This window comes from Astyanax mexicanus, chromosome 11 (assembly GCF_023375975.1).
Source record: "Astyanax mexicanus isolate ESR-SI-001 chromosome 11, AstMex3_surface, whole genome shotgun sequence".
Lineage (NCBI taxonomy): Eukaryota > Metazoa > Chordata > Actinopteri > Characiformes > Acestrorhamphidae > Astyanax > Astyanax mexicanus.
Window position 1 is genome coordinate 48469453 of NC_064418.1, and position 23454 is coordinate 48492906.

Consider the following 23454-nt stretch of genomic DNA (forward strand, 5'->3'; position numbering starts at 1 on the left):
CTTACACAGCCGTCCTCCACTTTTACTTCCTCCATTCCACCACACTACAACCGCCTGACCTTCACTCGCCTGCTCAAGGTCATACCAGGTCTCTGATCCTCTCTGATCACTTCCTGATTATTAGATTATCAGATGATATAAAGAGTTCATCAAGAGCATGGAGAAAAAAAGCCTGCAGAAATTTCCCTACTGTAACTTTTCAAATGGGTATACTGGAAAATTCATAGTGGATACTGAATAATTTCTAATGGATGTTGAATAATTCATATAGAATAATAATGGATACTGAATACTTATTCAGAAATACTAAATAATTTCTAATAGATATTGAATTATTCGTTGTGAAAACTAAATAATTCCTAGTGGGTACGGAATGCCGTATAAAGAATAATGAATTATTTCTAGTGAATCCTGAATAATTCATAGTGCATACTGAATAATTTCTAGTAAATACTGAATAAGTTATATAGAACAATGAATTATTTACAGTGGATACAGAATATTTTATTATGGGTACTGAATAATTTATACAAAATATTACATTATTCATAGTGGACACTGAACACTTCATAGTGGATACTGAATAATTCATAGTGCATACTGAATAATTTCTGAACTGATGCTGAATAAGTTATTTAGAATTATAGATTACTTTTAGTAGATACTAAATACTTCATAGTAGATACTGTATGACTTGTATAGAATAATGAATAATTCCTAGTGGATACTGAATAGTTCATAGTGGACACTGTATTATTTACTATCCACTAAACAATATTCATAGTGGATACTGCATATTTGATGATAATTAAAAAAAAAATCATTATTTATAGTGTGTACTGTGTTGTGGATACTAAATAATTCATAGTGATTCAAAGTAATTCACAGTGGATACAACATAACCCATGGTAGTTACTAAATAATTAATAATGATTGTTGAATAATGAATTAATTGTTAGTGCTGGATAATTCATGCTAATTACTAAAATTCTATAGTAGATAATGAATAATTTAAAGTGGCCAGTGCAAAATTAGCATGAGAGTGATGCATAAGGATTGATCAATGCTTCATAATGGAGACCAAATAATTCATAGTGGATACTGGATTATTACATTCCTAAGAAAATCTGTGTTTTTTCAATACACAATACAAGTGACTGAGATGGGAGTGGCTGCTCGATTTATGTACTGCCATCACCACTATTATACTTACTGTTCGTATTGGATACTGGATAATACATAGTGGACAGTGCATAATTAATGGTGGATACTGAATCATTTATGTAGAATTCTGAACGATTCATAATGGATAGTGAGTCCTTCATGTTGGATTAGAACAATCCATAATGGCTAGGGAATAATTCATAGTTGATACAGACTAAAATCAGAAGATATTGAACACTTCCTCTGCTCTTCTGCAGTAAAACAACCTGACCTTGACTCCCCTGCTGAAGGTCATCGCAGGTCTCAGATGGTCTGTGTTTTGGGGCTGTTTATTAGATTGCATTAGATTGCAACTGATATATGCAGAAATAATCGAGAGCATGAAAAGAGAAGTAAGACTGCAGTTTATAAGAGAATGAAAGAAACTCTGGGGAATTTTTCTGCTCTGCTGCAGAAAATCCCCTCCAGAACAAACAACAACACAAACACAGCTTTTCTGGTTAAATACAGCTTTATTATCTGGAACACATTGTAGTGTATATTGTTTTTATGGGTGGTTTTGGCAGTGATGATCTTGCAGAAGGTGTATAAAGCAATATGCAGTAATGTGATTACACAACCTGGAGCAAAGGTCATATTCTGTCCCTGTTTGTACTGCAGCTACTTACAGCTGTACTGTCACTTTACTGTAATGACCTCCTTAAAAAGGAACCGTATCACCTTAATGTTAAATATACTTCCTTATTAAAACTAATACATCTAGAGGTCTGTAGATGATGCAAAGTTAAATGGAAATACTGATTAATTTATACGTTGCTGTTAAATTAATGGTGGACATAATTTTTAATCATTTATATTAAATACTGAACAATTCATATAGGATACAAAGTAATTAATAAAAGGTACTGAGTAATCCATTTTAGATACTTCAATAATCCATAGTTATTACTGAATAATTTATAGTAGATAATAAATAGTTCATAGTGGATACTGAAGGATTTGCAGTAGATAATTAATAGTTTATATTGGATATTGAATCATTCATAGTTGATACTGAATAATTTATAGTGCATACTGAATAATTTGTAGGGGATACTGAATAGTTCATAGTATATACTGAATAATTTAGAGTAATTACTGAATAATTCACAGTGGATACTGTGTATTTGATTGTAGATGCTGAATAATCCATAGTTATTACTGAATTATTTATTATGGATACTAAATATTTTGTAGTGGATACTGAGTAATTCATAGTGGATACTGAATAATTCGTAGTAGATACTGAATAATTTATTGTGGATACTGAATAATTCATAGTGGTTACTGAATAATCCATAGTGGATACTGAAGGATTTGCAGTAGATAATTAATAGTTTATATTGGATACTGAATAATCCATAGTTATTACTGAATTATTAATTATGGATACTAAATATTTTGTAGTGGATACTGAATAATTTACAGTAGATTTTGAATAGTTCATAGTGGATACTGAATAATTCGTAGTAGATACTGAATAGTTTTTAGTGGATACTGAATAATTTATAGTAGATACAGAATAATTTATTTTGGATACTGAATAATTCATAGTGGGTACTGAATAATCCATAGTGGATACTGATTAATTTCTAGTGAATATGGAATAATTCACAGTGAATACGGAATAATTAGTAGTGGATACTAAATAATTTATAGTGCATACAGAATAATTCATGGTGTATTCTGAATAATTAATAGTGGATACTGAAAAGTTCATAGTGGGTACTGGCTAATTTATCGTATGTACTGAATATCTCATTGTGGATACTGTGTAATTCATTTACCTACATATTATTCCTGAGTAGTTACAGAATAGGTCATAGAATATACAGAATAATTCATAGTGGATACTGGTAAGTCATAGTGGATACTGAAAACGTGTAGGGACCGACTCTTCATAGACGCTCATAGTTTTGGAATGGGATGTCCAACAATGTCTCATATAGTTAATTTTTGTTGGTACTGATTAGGGTGTATAATATTAGAGTTCTCTGCAGGGTGTTGAGGGTGTTTTGCTGATAGAGTAGTTTAGATCTGTGGAGGGTATGGATGGTGGGTGCTGGGCATCTCCTGCAGCTTCCTCTTCTGTCGTTAGGTAAGAGCTTGTGGTTTAGAGTGGCAGTTGAGCTGATTGCAGTGCCACTGCTAAAGTGTGAAATCTGGAGTGACGAAACCAGAGTCGACTCACCGTAAACAACCTGCCTCCCGTTTTCTCAATGTCTCTCAATGGCCTGAAGTGTTAATATACTGATTTACCCTGCCTATCCAAAGTTCACGGACTCCTAAACTCTTTTAAAGTCCAGTTTTGCTGCACTGTACAGATATTTAAGACTAATTTCCTAAGGAAATTAGTGTTTTATCAATACACTTAGCATAAGTGACTGAGATGGGAGTGGCTACTCGATTTATGTACTGCCATCACCACTTTTATACCAACTGTTTCAATATTATTGGACTTATCCAACAGTTATGTATACAGGACCAAAGAAAAAAGTTTGGACACACCTTCTTAATCAATGTTTTTATTTATATATAGTAAAAAAAAAATACTGAAGTCATCAAGACTATGAGGGAACACATAAGTAGGGAAGCATTTAGGTGCTCTTGTCTGGCGAGCTGTTAACTTGTGGTTTCTGAGGCTGGTAACTCTGATTAACCTGTTCTGTGCAACAGAGGAAACTCTTGCTCTTCCTTTTCTGGGGCGATAATGTCTTGATAAGGGCCAGTTTCATCATTATACTGTTTCAGATTGACTGACCTTCACTTCTTAGTCATTATTTTCTTTACTCTGCTTGACTTCACTTCTTTATTTCTTTTTTCTCTGCTCTCAAACACTTTAAGAGGCAACAAGTTCAAGTAATTAACTCTTGACGAGTTCAGCACAGCTGTTAACTGAAAGCCTGAATTCCAGGTGACTCTACCTCATAAAGCTGACTGAGAAAATCCAGCAGAGATGTGCAAAACTGTTATTATAAGGGTATTTTTATAGGGTTTTTATTGAGTCTTAATTAGCATTTAGCTCAGCTAGCACTGTTTAGCTTTAGTCAAACTGTTTGGTACCCTCAGCCCTCAGTGTGAGTGGAGATATCTGCCAATGGAATTCACCTAAATTACCCTCCAACACTCCCCCTAAACACATAGCAGAAAGCACATCTCATACATCTCACACTGCATCTGCATTCAAATCAGTGACAGGAAATCACCCAAATCACTACGAGAAACCAAGATAACAACACTTTTTTTTTTTCTTTTTCCCCTCTATCTTACACCTATTGCCTCGCTTCTTTATCTGTGTGTCTGTGCACCACAGCAGCAACACCTCTGCAGAGCAGGTGGTAGAGCAGGTATCGCCTTTTCTGAGTTCTCAGAACTGCAGTTCACCTTTTAAGAGGCTTTATTGATCCTAGAGCATGCTGTTTAGTGCTGCTGTGCTCAGTTATATTCTTATTAAAGCCTCAGTTCATAAAGACCTCAGTTATTCTAGTGGGATATTTGAACTATATTGAGCTGCTTTAGGCTATAGGGGTAGGACAAAAAAAATTATATCACAATATATTTGATCATTTTTGGTTATTTACATTATCTATTGGCAGTGGCAAGAGGTCTGTTACCATAATTACATTATCGCCTTATTTTATATATAAAATAAACGGAAATTATCTCAATAATAACTCAATAATACACAAGAGGGAGTGCTATAATGTGTTATATTGGCACTGCTGTCGTGCACCTCAGATGTGTATTACCTCGATTATACTACAGTTCCGTTATCGTTGTTTATTGAAAGATTTTAACGAGTTAAAGAGGAGGAGAAAATAGGATGTGTTTGGTTATTATAAACACTCCTCCAGTTAAAATAGTTCCATTGCTATATATATATATATATACTACTATGCTACGTATTGGTATTGACAGAATGGGAGAATAGAAAGACGAATTGGAATGCAGCATATATATGCCGTCTATATCGATATATAAACTATATTGTTTAATCTATTTTGTATGGAAACATATCGATAATTTAAATTATGTTGTTTAATTCTAGGTACAACAGATTATCCTGATGATTACTGTGTCTACTGTAACTGTAGATTAATTATTAATCCCTCTTTACAAACAAACGTATACCACAGTTATACTTCCAAACCTGCAATGTGATTGGCTGAGAGGCGTTCTATGAGTGCTGTTATCAGCCGGTAATGCACTGTAACCGAAGCTCTCTCCATGTATTACTCTGCCACACACAGGTAACCTAGCAACGCAGCAATGCAGCGCTTACAAGCCAAACTGCGCAGCTACAAACAGAGCAGCAATGGAACTATTTTAACTCGCAGAGTGTTTATAACCAAACAGATTGTGTATTTTCTCCTCCTCTTTAACTCTTTAAAATCTTTCAATAAAAAGCGATAATGGAACTTTGGTATAATAATCGCAATAATACACCAGAGGTTTGTCCTATAACGTACAATATAGTGTCATTATTACACGTTATAGCACTTCCTTTCATATATTAGTGCTTAAATATTGCACATTTCATTAAATTGACCTACATGGATGTTTTTGCTCACATAGGGAGGCATGTTTAAATCAGTTAAAGAAGACACACACTCTAGTATGAATAGTATATGGTGTTTGATAGTGATAGAGTTAATGTAGCGTGTAATACAGTTCAGCATCATGGTGATGTTATTATTGTCGGAGTGTAAATCTCATGTAAAAACTCGTTCTGCATGCATGTGGACGTACAGCTCTTTCACAGCAGTGAAAGTGTGGCATAAGTGTTTATATATGTGTGTGTGTGTGTGTATATATATATATATATATATATATATATATATGTGTGTGTGTGTATGCGTGTGGTTCCTGTTGCCAGCAGTGATCAGTTTGTTTGGCACTGTATATAGAGGAACCACACACAGTCACGTTAACAAAACAACACCTATATACAAAACACGACGAGGTGTTCTTACACAAGTGGGTGATGTCAGGGTTTCCATGGCTTACTTCCTCTCCTAGTGTCAAAACATCTCTCTAAATGTCTCTGAATGTCAGCTGTTAGTGGAACCTGCCGTTATACACTGCTCTATTTCCCCCTTCACTCTAACCCTAACGCACGATTCAGCCTGCAGGAGAGATCTGTACTCTCATTTATTTATCAGTTATTAATTCAGTTAATTCTCTGCAGCGTAGACTTGTGTTTCTCTGTGTAGTATTTATATTAACTTATTAACTCATTTAAGACATTAGTTATACTCTGCCCTGCATCATATTTCTTATATTTGTCCAAATCAGTATACAGATACTACGACAATCTGTATAAAGAGTGTAAATGTGTGTAAAAGGAGAGTATAAAAAGATAAGTGGAGTGTAGAATGAAGTGCATCGAGCGTAGACTGTAGAGCATAGACTGTAGAACATAGACTGTAGAGCAGTGACTAGAGGGTGGACAAAGAGCATAGACTAAAGAGTGTAGAGCGAAGACTAAAAAATGTAGAACAAAAACTGAAGAGCGTAGAGCGAAGACTGAAGAGTGTATATTGTAGAATGAAGAGGGTGTAATGTAGACTGAAGAGCATAGACTCAATAGTGTAGATTGTAAACTGAATAGTATAAAGCGTAGGGCGTAATCTAAAGAGTGTAGAGCGTAGACGGATGAGTGTTGATGGATAAACATAGACTGAAGAGTGTAGAGCGTAGACAGAATAGCATAGACAGAAGAGTGTGGAGTATACACTCTTCAGTTTAAATTGTTTACTGAAGAGGGTATGATGTAGACTGAACAGCATAGAATCTATAGTGTAGATTGTAAACTGAATAGTGTAGAGCGTAGGGCGTAAACTAAAAAGTGTAGAGCATAGACGGACACGTGTAGATGGATAAACATAGACTGAAGAGTGTGGAGTATAAACTGAAGAGTGTAAATTGTTTACTGAAGAGGGTATGATGTAGACTGAAGAGCATGTATGGAAGTAAAACAGTGTCACCAGACTTTGAAATTTAAAAGCACTTGAATTTTTAGCACTGAATTATTTTACATTGAATTATTGCATGTGATTTTTTTTGCCTCTGAATTAAACACTTTAATTTTTCAGTATATCATTTTCACTTATTTTATTTTAATGTAAAAAAAATTCAAAAGTAAAAATTCAAGTTTAAAAAATTCAATTAAAATAAATTCAGGTTGCTCAAATTCGACCTGTCAAATTCGACTGCTAAAATACAACGCTCAAAATTCGCTGTCAACATCCGGGACACACAGGATGAGCAATCGATTCAGTCTTCAATCGAGCCAACAACCAGCCAATCACATCACGCTCCGAAGATCACGTGACAGGTAGCGCCTCAGTACAGCAGAGCTGCTCAACGCAAGTCACAGCCCCCTCCGCTGCTCCTCTCGAGTAGGTGAGTGTAAAACAGCTGAAAACAGGGCATTTACCTCACCACTGTGGCCATGTAATATCACTTAAACGGTGTAGAAATCCTCACTTTAACCAGGGTTTGCTCTGTGGTTTGTAAACATATTAAATTAAGATAGATATCCAGATATACCTTGTTAAACTAACTAACTAAATAAATAAAGCTCCTCTGTTCATTTCAGAAAGAGCTTCAAACACGATTATTTACTATTATTTACTGTTGATATCCTCAGTAAAAGCCTGAGTTGAATTGTTAACAAATGTATAAAATATATATTAAATATAAACATTAAAATTAATATCATAAAATAAATAATGGTCATATCTTAAATTATCTGTTAAATTAGTTAGTAAAGAGACAAAAAGCAATTCTAATAAATCTCCTTTATTTAATGAGAGGACCAGCCTGAGAGGGGTACAGTAAGTGTAATATAGCTAAATATATTTATTTAGACAGTGGCCAGTACACTAAGCAACATACTTTGCAGCAAAGTGTAAATAAGGTATTGCTAAACAAACCGCTAACTAGGTAGTATCTTATCTATAATCGCACAGTCCCACAGCTAACTTGCTAGATAGGTAGCTATAATTTAGCAAACTAAGTTACTATCTCAGATTCTACAGTAGTAATTATCTTCCACACAGTCTGGCTGTATTTATAAATAATTGATCTAGTGTTCGTGTTTGAAGCTCTTTCTGAAATGAACAGAGGAGCTTTATTTATTTAGTTAGTTAGTTTAACAAGGTATATCTGGATATCTATCTTAATTTAATATGTTTACAAACCACAGAGCAAACCCTGGTTAAAGTGAGGATTTCTACACCGTTTAAGTGATTTTACATGGCCACAGTGGTGAGGTAAATGCCCTGTTTTCAGCTGTTTTACACTCACCTTCTCGAGAGGAGCAGCGGAGGGGGCTGTGACTTGCGTTGAGCGGCTCTGAGCCGCGAGGCGCTACCTGTCACGTGATCTTCAGAGCGTGATGTGATTGGCTGGTTGTTGGCTCGATTGAAGACTGAATCGATTGCTCATCCTGTGTGTCCCGGATGTTGACAGCGAATTTTGAGCGTTGTATTTTAGCAGTCGAATTTGACAGGTCGAATTTGAGCAACCTGAATTTATTTTAATTGAATTTTTTAAACTTGAATTTTTTACTTTATTTTTTTTTTACATTCAAATAAAATAAGTGAAAATGATATACTGAAAAATTAAAGTGTTTAATTCAGAGGCAAAAAAAATCGTACGTAGGGGCGTAGACTAAAGAGTGAAGAGCGTAGACAGACAAGCGTAGACTGAAAAGTGTATAGTGTAGAAAATGTTGGTCTATTCAGTGCTAGAAAGTTGATTGATTTTGAGTGTGTGTGTGTGTGTGTGTGCTCTTGTGTGCAGCATCACTAAGGAGAGCATCGTGGACGTGGAGGCGGTGGTGCAGCCGGTGGAGCAGAAGATCGAGAGCTGCTCTCAGCAGGACGTGGAGCTGCACATCGAGAGGGTAACGACCCTGACCCTTCATTTATACATCACATCCTGCTTACCTGAGCCAATCACACGTCTCACCCAATCAGCATAAAGTGGCCAGTAAATCTGTTAAATTCCAGTTCATCAGAAACTGGTGTGTTTCTGATAAAGTAGTCAGTGAATGGAAGCACAAGGTATTAAAGGTGTTTCTAATAAAGTGGCCAACTTTCCTTTCTCTCTCTCTCTCTCTCTCTCTCTCTCTCTCTCTCAGATCTATGTGATCAGTCAGGCGGAGGCCAGGCTGCCTCTGCAGTTGGAGGATGCTGTCCGGCCGGATGCTGATGGAGAGGAGGTGAGTGGTCGTGTGCTGCTATAAACTGTGTTCAATCATTAGCTCCTCCCATTTAAACTGAAGTTATAAAGAGTGTTTCAGTCCAGTGTAGTGTAGTACAGGACAGCCAATCAGTGGAATTCAGGAATCCAGTACTTTTGGATGGGATGCATTTGTCATCCATCATTTTGACCTCACTTAGGCTACTCTTATATTCATGTTTTTTTTTCAAAATAGAACATAAAACACACATCAGATGTTGAAAGTGAGACGTTTTACCATTCTGTAACATTTCGCAATTTTACATTGAGGAACATTTTCAGATATTTTTAGACATAGTTTTTGGCAGACTGTTAAACTTCTACATATCTTTGCTTCTGAGAGTCTTTGCCTCTTCTAAATGCTCTTTTTTACACCCAGTCATACCTAGTTAGTTGCGTATTGCTCCTATTGCAACTGTTTTTATACGTAACACTTACTTCTAAAGGCTTATTTTAAATATGTTGATGTCGTCAAGTCATAATTAAGTTCATATTTTTCATAAAATAGTAAAATGTTTAGTAAACTGCCTTACTTTCAGCATCTGATTTGTGTTCTATGTTCAGTATGATAAAAATGCTGGTTTATGACTGATATTCTGAACCTAAATGACTTTTGACACCCACTTTTTTAGGATTAAAAATATTTCAAGACAGCATATAATATTACTTTCGTGTTTAAAGTTGAGAGATGTAAAATTATTTTCTTTCTCACCATTTCACCATTTGTCACGGTAGATATTAATCAGTGCAGCTGCAGTTTCACTTTCAAAAGATGGAAAACAAGAAACTAAAACCTCAACCTCTCATTTACACTTAACGATATTTACTGAAATTTGCTTTTATTTAACTAAACCTAACTTTTATATTAATGTACTCTTTCACATTTTCACCTCTGTGCTGCACTTTAGGGACCGTAGAGAAAATACCAGACAAAATGAGTAATAAATAACTGTATGTATAACTTTTGTTGTAAAAGTTGTGACGTCAAATCATTGGTACAATACAAAGAAATGTGCAAATACATTTTCTTTCTTATTTTTTTTAAATGTTCTGCATTGTAGAATAATACTAAAGTCATCCAAACTATGAATAAAAACATACAGAATTATTTAGTAACAAGCTCCTCTTGTTTAGATGATCAGTTTTGAACATCTCTGCTGGATTTTCTCAGTCAGTTTTATGAGGTAGAGTCCCCTGGAATTCAGGCTTTCAGTTAACAGCTGTGCTGAACTCATCAAGAGTTAATTACTTGAATTTCTTGTCTCTTAATAAAGTGTTTGAGAGCATCAGTTAAAGTAAAGTAGTGAAGAGGTAGAGTTACAGGTATACAGTGAATAGTGAATATTTGAATGGTGAAACTGGCACTCATCAGGAGCGTTCGAGCGTTCGAGGAGTTACCAGCCTCGGGAGTTGCTAAAGTTAACAGCTTTACATATAAGAGCACCTAAATGCTTCACAGAGTATTTTGGTTTGTTTAACAATTTTTTTAAGTTACTACATAACTCATTATGTGTAAGATAATGATTCTCCATCATAATCATGTTGTTTAGTGATTGGTCTGGTTTTGTCTGATCTGATCTGCAGGAAGGCAGAGCCACGGTTAACCAGGACACCAAGCTCGACAACCGGGTCATTGATCTGAGGGTGAGTCTGGGACTTTTACTTTCTATTTTGGGGTCTTTTAGGGAGTTTTGCCTCAATTACTCTGTGTGTGTGACCACTGCCCACACAGTCCTACCCACACACACACACTTTTACACTTAGTTTCACTGCGGACTTCCTGTTTTGCTACAGTTGTAGATACTGTGTGTGTTTCAGTTTCAATCCACTCTGATCCTGATCCTTCCTCTTTTTCTCTCTCATGCACATAGAAAATCTAGTGAGTGTACAGAGTGTTTAAAAACTCCAGCAGCACTGCTGTGTCTGATCCTTACATTTTAAAAATAGCCTCATTACTCCTATTACATTTCAGCTTCTCATCGTTCAATAAAACCCCTATCCAGATAAATCTCTCCATCCAGATAGAGTGAATCTGATTGTGATTGGATGTAGAGAAGCATAAACATATACCATTCCGACTCCCTATTGGTTTATACTGTGATCCATCACACCTGCACACGTCCCCTGGGTGCTAACATAACTGTTTATTGTGCTCTATAAGAACTAATACAGCCATTATTAATCATTTCCACATAGTAGACCCCTAATTAAGCACCAATAACACTCAAACAGAATAAAGCCTAATAAGTAGTGAAATAATAATTTACAAATGTGTAATTAAGGCTTTATTAAGCAAATAATAAGACATTAATAAGCGCCTAATTTGTGTTACCTTACATTCTACTAAAATACATTCATTTACAATGGGGCATATATGTAGCTGAAACACTAGGGAACAGCCTAGTGCAAAATCCCAAAGTATATTTATCAACATTAACATTTTAATATTTTAACATTATAGTCTTTATGGCTTTTAGAAAAATGTGTTTTTGGGAGGAGATGTTCGTGCACTATAGGACTATTTGTTCTTAATAGCTTTATTTTTTCTCCTTACATTACTTTTACTTTAAGTAGTTTTGAATCCAGTACTTTTTTAAACAGTTTTACTTTTAAAGAGTAAAAAGCTTGAGCTGATACTTTTTCAACTTCTACAGAATTATTTTAAAACTCAAATATCTGTACATAATTTTAGGTCTCTTTTTACATTATTAAAACTTTAATTAAAACCTTATTATGGCTGTTGCTGTTGATCAATTAGAAATTAAAAATGTTGAGGAATTAGAAATTACCAGGTAATGCTTTTTTTTTAAATTGTTGAAATCAAAATAATCTTTATACATATGAGATTGTGAAAACTACGTATATATATATTTATTTATTTATTATTTTTTTTTTATCATTGTAGTTTTAGTTTATTTTTTATTGTCCTTTTATTGTCTGCACTGATGTTTTAAAGATCATATGGTCATAAAAATTGTCTTGAAAACATGATGGAAAAGTCAAGAAAAAAATCATGGAAATTATGTATTTTTTTTTAATAAAACAACAACCTGTCTAGAGACTAAAGATGAAACTGAGCTTTTTAGTTAACTCTGGCACATTTACATTGATATAAAAACTGAACTATTTAATTTGATTAATGTGTATTGTTCCTGTTGAATGAATAAATAAATAAATAAAATAAAAAGCGAATGAACCTTGTAAAAGAAATGTCAGTTTACAGAAATGAAGGGGTGAAATTAAGTTCAGAAATAGTAAGAAAACGTTCCCAAGAGAATTGCTCAGTGTATTGCTGTCTGACTGCAGGAGATTCAGTAGAATCTGGTAAAGGTGGTGCACACTGTTCTGGGCTGTTGTTTGCTGCTACACCTACATGAAATACTTTCATGGAAGACGAGTCTGTAGAAGAATAAAACATTTCCTGGGTTCTCACCGCAAAATTCAGAGTCAGGGGTTTTCAAAGAAACATCTAAAGCCTGATGCAATTTGGAAAAACAACGTCAAAATTATACTTTTTTTGGGTGCAGTGAAAACTTACGTAATGTTATGTGAAGAACACCTCCAACTGTTAAACATGGGGGTGGGTGTGCAGCCAGTGTCACAGGGAACATTATACTGGTAGAGAAGCATAAATACTAGCTAATACTAGAGAATAACAGCATTGAGTGCTGCTTATTAGGGGTGTACCATATCATAACACATCAGAGTACTACTTTTTTTTTTTTTTTTTTTGCTGTTTTTCTTGCTGTTTTTTCAGATTCAAAAATTACACTTATCATTTTCCATTATGTATTTACTCAAGACTATTAGATTATATTTGTCCAGTATCATTTATTTTACTTTAATCCTCGATATATAGAGATATTTAGAGTAAAATATTATTAGTATCATGATGTTCTGGATCATCGAAGTCTGGTACAAATCTGATCAAATTCTTGTATTTTTTTTGTTCTTTTTATAATATCTCAGTTAGGGGTGTGATCATATCATATCATATATATATAATATTTTATACAATAATAAAATTTAGTTTTCATTTTGTTTCAGTTTTTTTTATTCAGTGTTTTGTCATATCACCAAGAATATCGTTATCGTGAAATATCATGATATCATTTTAGGGCCATATCGCCCACGCCTAGTGCTTATGATGCTTTTAGGCTAATGTCTTAGCCATTGGTTGTTGAATTACTGGCTAAAATATTGATGTTTATTCATATGTAAATGAAACATAGTATAGGAAACATAATGGACTATTGATTTTGAGTTATTTAATTTAAAGTAATGTAATTAAGACAAGCCTAATTACTAGTAATTACATTACTCACCTCCTCAACTGAAACTACTTTTGTCCCAATAGGGCTTTACACTGTTACGCATCAGTGCATCACTACTTTGGTGAATTTGAAGGCTGAATACAGTCCTAGAGAACAGACACAATCAGATCTCGAGTGTGTGTGTGCGGTGTGTGTGTGTGTGTGTGTGTATTGTGTGTGCTGGAGATGTAAATGTGGTGGTATTGTACAGTACGTCCTGCAGTGTGCTGCTCACTGAGGAGAAGCCGCAGTGAGTGAAAGCTGAAATCTTTGGGGCCGTGGGTCCAGGGGGGGGGCGCGACTCAGGGAGCCGGCAAACCACAGGTCTCCAGTTTTCTCAGTGTTTTTAACACGTTCCCCTGTAAAAACGACAGTGACGCACTTTCCAGCACTGCTAACTGAGCTGAAAGCGTGAAACACAGCGAGCGAGAGATGGTGAGATCTGTACATACCACCAGGCTCAGAGCGTGTGGAGGAGTTCACTCGTCTGGAACTGTCGAACTGTAACCTGCTGCTGTGGTTTCTGACTCACTATGACTCACTGTTCCACGCTGGAAACAATAAATCAGCCTTGGTTTGGTTGGTTGACCAGCATGACCAACATGGTTTACCAGCACAAAAAAGGTGATACTTGACTAGTATAGCCAAGCTTGTTGACCAGCATGACTGATTTGGTGGTTGACCAGCACAAACTAGGGGGTTCTTGAGTAGTATAGCCATGCTGGTTGACCAGCATGACTGAGTTGGTCGTTGACCAGCATGACCAATGTAGTTTACCAACACAAGCTAGGTCTAGATGGTTCTTGACTAGTATAGCCAAGCTAGTTTACCACCATAACCAAGATGGTTGTTGACCAGCATGATTAGGCTTCCAAGTAAGTTGGCTACCAGCATAAACAAGGTAATTGTTGATTAGTATGATCAGCTTTGTTGACTACATTGTTCATACTGGAAAACCACCGCCTTGGTCAATGTGGTTGTTGACCAGCCCAGCATGACTAAGTTGGTCTTTGAACAGCATGACCAAGGAGTATAATCAAGGTAGTTAACCAGCATGAACTTGGTGGTTCTCGACAACCATAGTGAACCAGCATAAGCAAGGTAGTTGTTGACCAACATGACTGCATTACCAATGTGGTTGGCCAACATGACTGGAAAAACCGTGCTGGTTGACCCAAAGGACCAGGCTTATTGACTAGCATGAGTAAGGTAGTTATTGACCAGTTTGACCTGCTTCCTTGACCAGTTTGACCTGCTTCATTGACCACATTGAAAAGTATTTTTGTAGGCCATCATAGACAAGTTAGTTGACCAGCATGACTGAGTTGGTGGTTGACCAGCACAAACTAGGTGGTTCTTGACTAGAATAGCCAAGCTAGTTGACCAGCATGACCATGACAGTTGTTCTATAGCATGAGCAAAGTGGTTTGGTTGGTGAGCAGCGTGATTGACCAAGGTGGAGGTTGTTCAGCATGAAGAGTGTGGTCATTGACCAGCAGAGCCAAGGTAGTTGACCAGCATGACCATGGTAGTTGTTGACCAGTATGTCCAAGCTGGTTCATGACATTGACCATGTTAGGTATTTGTCCAGCATGACCAAGTTTGCTGATTACCATCATGACCAAGCTGATTAACCAGCATGACCAGTTTGATTGTTGACCAGCATAACCAAGGTGGTGGTTGACCAGCATATTTTCTCACCTGTTTAAACCATCTTGCCAAACTGTTTAACAAGTCTGGTCAAATTGGTCTTGCTGATAGGCCAGCTTGATTATACTGTTTAAATACCTTGGTCCTGCTGGTGAGCTAGCTTTTTAAAGTTGGTTGTGCTGATAGTCCAGTTGGTCCAACTGTCATAAAAATGGAAATCTACACTATGCTGGCCAAGAACAAAGCTCGTCAGCTGGCTTATCTAGCTAGCTTATCAGTATTGGCTATATTTTTATCTTTATGGCCATCTTTTAAACCACATTGACCCTCAAAGACCAGTCTACAGTACTTTTTATAACAGGCTGCTTTTTTAAGTCTGTTTGAGACTGAAAATTGTTGAACATTTCCACACATTTTGTTCACCAAACTGCAGAAGGAATATCAGACAGCAAACAGACTCCCTTGTCTCGTCTGATTGAGTGCATTCGGAGTGAAGAAGGAAAATTATGTAAATAGTTTTATGCTGAGCTGTGACTTTAATTCATGATTGAATGTGGGCCTCAGAATTGCAGATGTAGTTACTTCAGAAAACTGGGTCTAAAATTGAGGAGTCAAGGGGTTTAAATTGGTCTCTTTATGCCTCTGTAATATAATATGTCAGCTAAAAAACCCATTTATAGAGGTAATTGAGGTTTTAATGGGGTTGGAATTAAAGCGGAGGATCTGCTGAGGTTAATTTGGTGCTTTCATTTTGCACTGTCTTCACGCAGACTCCCGTCCCTGTACACGCCGGACACTTCTGAAACGTACTGTTCAGCACTGATGGAGCAGGAGAGCAGGAGGGGAACAGGTCATAGGGTTAGCAGGGGTGTGGGAGAAGGATTATGGGGTTTTGTAGAGTGTGTGGGGTTGTTAGGGTTGTAGGATTTTCTAGTTAGAGTTTAGTATTAACTAGATGGGTTTGTGGATGTGTAGGCTTGGCCGTATCAATGGGATTTGAAGGGTTTGCTGGATATAAACCCTTCTTAAGCTTGCTCACTGTGTTTGTAGGATTTGCAACATAATGGATTTTTGAAAAGGTGTGTGGTTCGTTTAGTTTTACAGGGTTTATTAAATCTTGGGGTTGGGAGGATTTGTAGGGTTCTGCATCATGTGAGTTTGTAGGGTTTACTGAACCACGGGGTTACTTATGTTGCAGAGTAGTGAAGTCGTGTACTTTTCTGGATAATGTGAGTTTATAGGGTTTACTGGATTGTGGGAATTTGTAGTGCTTGTTGGGTTGTTGGGATTTGCTAGAGCTTGGGAATTTTAAGGGTTTGGATTGTTAAATTTGTAGGGTTTGCTGGATTGTGGGGGTTTGTGGGGTTTGCTGGATTGTGGGGGGTTTGTAGTGTTTGTTGGGTTGTTGGGATTTGCTAGAGTTTGGGGATTTTAAGGGTTTGGATTGTGGGAATTTGTAGGGTTTGCTGGATTTTTGGGGACTAGTAGGGTTCTCTGGATTGTGGGGATTTGTAGTGTTTGTTGGGTTGTTGGGATTTGCTAGAGTTTGGGGATTTAAGAGTTTGGATTGTTAGAATTTGTAGGGTTTTCTGGATTGTGCGGATTTGTAGGGTTTGCTGGATTGTTGGAATTTGTAGGGTTTTCTGGATTGTGTGGATTAGTAGAGTTTTCTGGATTGTTGGGATTTGTAGGGTTTACTTGATTGTGGGAATTTGTAGGGTTTGCTGGATTGTTGAATTTTGTATGGTTTGTTGGATAGTACAGACTTATAGATTTTTTTGCTGGATTTAGGGTTTGCTGGATTGTTGGGATTTGTAGGGTTTGTTGGATTTAGGGTTTGCTGGATTGTTGGGGTTTGTAGGGTTTGCTGGATTTAGGGTTTGCTGGATTGTTGGGATTTGTGGGGTTTACTGGATTTAGGGTTTGCTGAATTGTTGGGATTTGTGGGGTTTGCTGGATTTAGGGTTTGCTGGATTGTTGGGATTTGTGGGGTTTGCTGGATTTAGGGTTTGCTGGATTGTTGGGTTTTTAAGTTTTTGCTGGATTTTGAATATTAGTATGGTTTATTGGATTATTGGGATTTGTAGAGTTTCCTGGGTTATGTTTTTTAAGTTTGGCTAGTTAAGCATTTGTTGATTTTGCTGGATCATGTTGGAGTTTTTTTATTGGTTGAAGGGGGTTTTTAGGGGTTGCTAGCTCATGGTTTGTTGTTTTTTATTAGGGTTTATTGGATTGTGTAGGGTTTTGCAGAGTATGGAGAAGATTTTGGGGATTTGTATAGTTTGTTGGTTCATTGGGTTTTGTAGGGTTTATTGGATTGTGGGAATTCATAGGGTTTGCTTTATTTTCAAGATATAGGTAGATGGATGTTGGTATAAAGATAGAAGAAAAGACATTGAAAGTACAGTTCTACACCTGGATTGTGAACAAATTGTAGGGTTTTCTGGATTGTTGATTTGTGAGGTTTGCTGGATTATGGGGATTTGTAGGATTTGCTGTTTTATGTTTTCAGGTTTGCTAGTTAAGGATTTGTTGATTTTTGCTGGATCATGTTGGGGTTTGAAGTTAATTTTTATTAGTTGAAGGGTTTTTTATGGGTTGGTAGCTCATGATTCATTGTTTTTTAAAGTTTATTGAATTGTGGAGCATTTTCAGAGTTGGTTTATTGGTTTTTGTAGGGTTTATTGGCTCGTGGGAATTTATAAGGTTTGCTTTATTTTGGGGATTTGTGGGATTTGCTGGTGTTTTAGAGTTTTTAGATGGATTTTAATATAAATATAGAAGGTAAGACATTGAAAGTACAGTTCTTCACCAGAGTAGTCAGAGAATGACCTTTTAATGGCTTGTTGGTTCACTTTCAGTGCTCTATCCTTAATGTTTCACTTTCCTGTCCTGAATCTGTTCAGAAAACTGTAATATATCTGTCTGAGAGAGCGAGACATCGAGAGAGCGCCGTGCATCTACACCCACTCTGACCTCTGTACGGGCGAGAGACATGTAGTGCTGCCGCCCCTCTTATCTTTCGTTTTAGGGAGGATTGTTTTAATGATTTATATTCAGTCATTAACTGCTTTTGTTGTTTTTTTTTTTTTCTCTCTTTCTCTCGTCCTTCAGACCACGACGAGTCAGGCTATCTTCCGGCTGCAGTCTGGAGTGTGCCAGCTCTTCAGAGACACGCTCATCAACAAGGGCTTTGTGGAGATTCAGACCCCAAAAATCATCTCAGGTGACTTTTAAACCCACACAGCAACATATGACCTTTCAGAGCTTCACTCTCTTCACAAGCCCTCTCTCTCTCTCTCTCTCTCTCTCTCTCTCTCTCCCCAAACTTGATCATCCTCCCGCTTCTGTTGTTTTTTACCCCACCCCCCCTTATTTCTTCTGTTTATCTTTCTTTCTTTCTTGTTCTCCATCTCTCTCACTCTCTCTGCTGATTATTTCTTTTTCTTGCTCTCTCTGTAATTTTTTCTTTCTTCTTTTTGCTCTCTCTCTCTCTCTCTCTCTCTCTCTCTTCACTTACTGTCTCTTGCTCCAGCATTTTCTTTCTCTCTCTCCCTCTTTTACTTACCTCCTTATTCTCTCTTTCTCTGTCCTGTTTTCTCATTCATTATATTTCTCTCTCTCTCTCTCTCTCTCTCCTCTTATCTCTCCTTTTCCTGCTTTCTTTCTCTCTCTTTACCCTGTCTCTTGCTCCCTCATTATCTCTCTCGTTCTCTCTCTCATTCTCTCTCTCTTTTGTCTCTTGCTCTTTCTTGTTTTTCTCTCTCTCCTTATTCTCTTTCTCTGACTTTATTATTTCTCTATCTTTCATTCTTTATCTGTCTCTCCTTCCTTTTCCTCTCTTATTCACTCCATCTCTCTCTCTTTCTCTTGTTGTTTTTCTTTTGTTTTTTTGTGCTCAATCTCTCACGTTCTCCCACTCCCGTCCTCATTCTTTTTGTTTCTTGCACTCTCGTCCCCCACTCTTTGAATCTCTTTCTCTCTCTCTCTCTCTCTCCCTCCCTCTCTCATTTTGTCACACACTCTCTTGCTCACTCATTCATCCAGTATCTCTCTTTATTATTTCTTTCACTCTTTTCCATCTCCCCCATATTTTTTCTTCTCTTTTACGCACTCTCATTCGCTCACACAATGGCTCTCTCTCTCTCTCTCTCTTTCTATCTTGTTCTACTTTTCTTTTGGTCTTTCTCACATGCTCTCTCATTCCCCATCTCATTCTGTTTTTCTCTTGCACTCTCTCTCCCTCTCTCTCTCTCTCTCTCTCTCTCTCTCCCTCCCCTGTTCTTTAAATCTCTCTCTCTCTCTTTGTACCTTACTGTGTGTGTCTGTCTGTGTCTGTCTGTGTGTGTGTGTGTGTGTGTTAACCTCCCACAGAAAAAAGAATGAGTACAGTAATTAGTCCTGCACTAATCAGCACTTGACAGAAACAAGAGTGCCCTTATCCACACACACACACACACACACACACACACACACACACACACACACACACACACACACACACACACACACACACAGCATCTCCTGTGATTTCCAGCTCTTCAGTGCAGGCCGGGTTATCAGTTCCGGGAAAACAATTTCAAGGATAGATGCTTTTTCATCTGCAGAGAGAGAGAGAGAGAGAGAGAGAGAGAGAGAGAGAGAGACAGAGAGAGAGACAGAGAGAGAGACAGAGAGAGAGACAGAGAGAGAGAGAGAGAAAAAGAAAGAGAGAAAAAGAGAGAGAGAGAGAGAAAAAGAGAGAGAGAGAGAGAGAAAAAGAGAGAGAGAGAGAGAAAAAGAGAGAGAGAGAGAGAGAAAAAGAGAGAGAGAGAGAGAAAAAAAGAGAGAAACATTGGCTCAGGAAAAGCGGAGAGAGGTCGTTTATTCTGATCAGAAGGACGTGTTCTGTATCTCTCTGTACACACACTGCTCCGGCCTGATACTCAGCGTGATCTTGACTCAGCTGGAGTTCATGAACAGAGCAGGACAGCTCAGGGTCCAGACCTGCTATATATAGATATATACACTACCGTTCAAAAGTTTGGGGTCACATTGAAACGTCCTTATTTTTGAAGGAAAAGCACTGTACTTTTCAATGAAGATAACTTTAAACTAGTCCTAACTTTAAACAAATACACTCTGTACATTGCTAATGTGGTAAATGACTATTCTAGCTGCAAATGTCTGGTTTTGGTGCAATATCTACATAGGTGTATAGAGGCCCATTTCCAGCAACTATCACTCCAGTGTTCTAATGGTACAATGTGTTTGCTCATTGGCTCAGAAGGCTAATTGATGATTAGAAAACCCTTGTGCAATCATGTTCACACACCTGAAAACAGTCTAGCTCAGTACAGAAGCTACAAAACCGACCTTCCTTTGAGCAGATTGAGTTTCTGGAGCATCACATTTGTGGCGTCAATTAAACGCTCAAAATGGCCAGAAAAAGAGAACTGAAACTCGACAGTCTATTCTTGTTCTTAGAAATGAAGGCTATTCCATGCGAGAAATTGCTAAGAAATTGAAGATTTCCTACAACGGTGTGTACTACTCCCTTCAGAGGACAGCACAAACAGGCTCTAACCAGAGTAGAAAAAGAAGTGGGAGGCCGCGTTGCACAACTAAGCAAGAAGATAAGTACATTAGAGTCTCTAGTTTGAGAAACAGACGCCTCACAGGTCTCCAACTGGCATCTTCATTAAATAGTACCCGCAAAACACCAGTGTCAACATCTACAGTGAAGAGACGGCTGCGGGATTTTGGGCTTCAGGGCAGAGTGGCAAAGAAAAAGCCATATCTGAGACTGGCTAATAAAAGAAAAAGATTAAGATGGGCAAAAGAACACAGACATTGGACAGAGGAAGACTGGAAAAAAGTGTTGTGGACGGATGAATCCAAGTTTGAGGTGTTTGGATCACAAAGAAGAACGTTTGTGAGACGCAGAACAAATGAAAAGATGCTGGAAGAATGCCTGACGCCATCTGTTAAGCATGGTGGAGGTAATGTGATGGTCTGGGGTTGCTTTGGTGCTGGTAAGCTGGGAGATTTGTACAGGGTAAAAGGGATTCTGAATAAGGAAGGCTATCACTCCATTTTGCAACGCCATGCCATACCCAATGGACAGCGCCTGATCGGAGCCAATTTCGTCCTACAACAGGACAATGACCCTAAACACACCTCCAAATTGTGCAAGAACTATTTACAGCAGAAGCAGGCAGCTGGTATTCTATTGGTAATGGAGTGGCCAGCGCAGTCACCAGATCTGAACCCCATTGAGCTGTTGTGGGAGCAGCTTGACCGTATGGTACGCCAGAAGTGCCCATCCAACCAATCCAACTTGTGGGAGCTGCTTCTAGAAGCGTGGGGTGCAATTTCTCCAGCTTACCTCAACAAATTAACAGCTAGAATGCCAAAGGTGTGCAATGCTGTAATTGCTGCAAATGGAGGATTCTTTGATGAAAGCAAAGTTTGATGTAAAAACAATGTTATTTCAAATACAAATCATTATTTCTAACCTTGTCAATGTCTTGACTCTATTTTCTATTCATTTCACAACGTATGGTGGTGAATAAGTGTGACCTTTCATGGAAAACACAAAATTGTTTGAGTGACCCCAAACTTTTGAACGGTAGTGTATATTTAAAAAATATTTAATTATTATTATTATTTTTTTTTTTTTTTTTTTAACACGCACACTGACATGTTTTCTCATGTCATCTCCCCTAGAAGATAAAGAACTGAAAGAGCTAAATGTGTCCTGTGGGCGTTTTCTGCTAGATTCACTTGCTAAGCTTTGGTAGAACAGCTTGTGTGCTTAGGGTCATTGTCCTGCTGCATGACCCACCCACACTCTCTTGAGATTCAGTTCATGGACAGAAATCCTGAAATTTTCCTTTAGAATTCATTAATATAATTCGGAATTCATTGCTCCATAAATTAATGCAAGCAGTGCTGACCCAGATGCAGCAAAACAAGGCCCAAACCATGATACTACCACCACCATGTTTCACTTACACCTTTCTCCAAACTTAAAACTTTAAATTTAAACCAAAATAGTATCATCCCATTTATTAAAAACGTAATTACACTCTAACGTGACCTTCAAATGAACTGCTAATCCTAGAGTTTCACATACTTTTGCCACTCACAAATATGTTTATTTGGATCGTTTTCCTAAATAAATAAATAACAAGTATAGTATTTTAGTCTCATTTATTTAACTGGGTTAGGACTTTTTTCAACTACATTAAAAAAAAAATTAGGTTTAGGTCATATTTATTTAGAAATATAGGTAATTCTAAGGTGTATACAGACTTTCAAGCACCACTGTATACTCAAAATAGTAATTTTGTTTATTGTAGTGTTTTATTGGGTCGATATTTGCATATTTATTTAATCGGTTAACCCCTTAACAGGCCAGGATTTTTGTCAATTGTCTGCCTGACATTGCACCATGAAATCTTAAGGATTTCTATTGAAGCATTACATAAAAAGCTTTTATGTTTGATAAGGAACGTTACTGAAAAGCATAATTGTAATTGTAATAGAAAATATAATAAGTACATGTCAAAATATAATGAATAAAATCATAAAATTTTGACCACAAATCAAACACAAGTTCATTCTGCATGTCCTCCAAGTTGCTCCTTTAGTTTCGTTATGTTTTATGTCTAGTATTTACGTATTTATTTTCAAACCTGCAGAATTTGGGTTGATTCCTAATTGATTTTTACTGATCTGGAATCATTATTAAGTAGAGTAGAGAGAAAACAGAAAGCTTCTAAAGCCCTTAAATATAGTAAGAATGTAGAGAAGTTATTTTACTGCAGAAATAAGTTTTTTTTTTCTGTATCACCTACACTAGGGGTGGGCAATATTATATCGTATACAGTATATCGTGACACAGAAATATCATGATATTATAAATCTATATCATGATAATAGAGATGGTTTGTCTTAAAAGTATACTATTATTTACAGTGAAGCTTTAGGTGTATTTATTGTATAATTGTTTTAGTTTGCAGTTTATATCCATGCACTAAATATACTGCAAATT

General features: G+C 36.9%; 1 protein-coding gene across 1 annotated transcript in view; it reads left to right on the plus strand.

The window, feature by feature from the left end:
* dars1 (aspartyl-tRNA synthetase 1) overlaps positions 1–23454 on the plus strand; it is a 57603-nt gene that overhangs the window by 23001 nt on the left and 11148 nt on the right. The window contains exons 7-10 of the mRNA XM_049484988.1: positions 9013–9115; positions 9353–9433; positions 11038–11097; positions 18531–18642. Coding sequence (XP_049340945.1) covers positions 9013–9115; positions 9353–9433; positions 11038–11097; positions 18531–18642 — 356 coding nt within the window. The remainder of the gene's footprint in view (positions 1–9012; positions 9116–9352; positions 9434–11037; positions 11098–18530; positions 18643–23454) is intronic.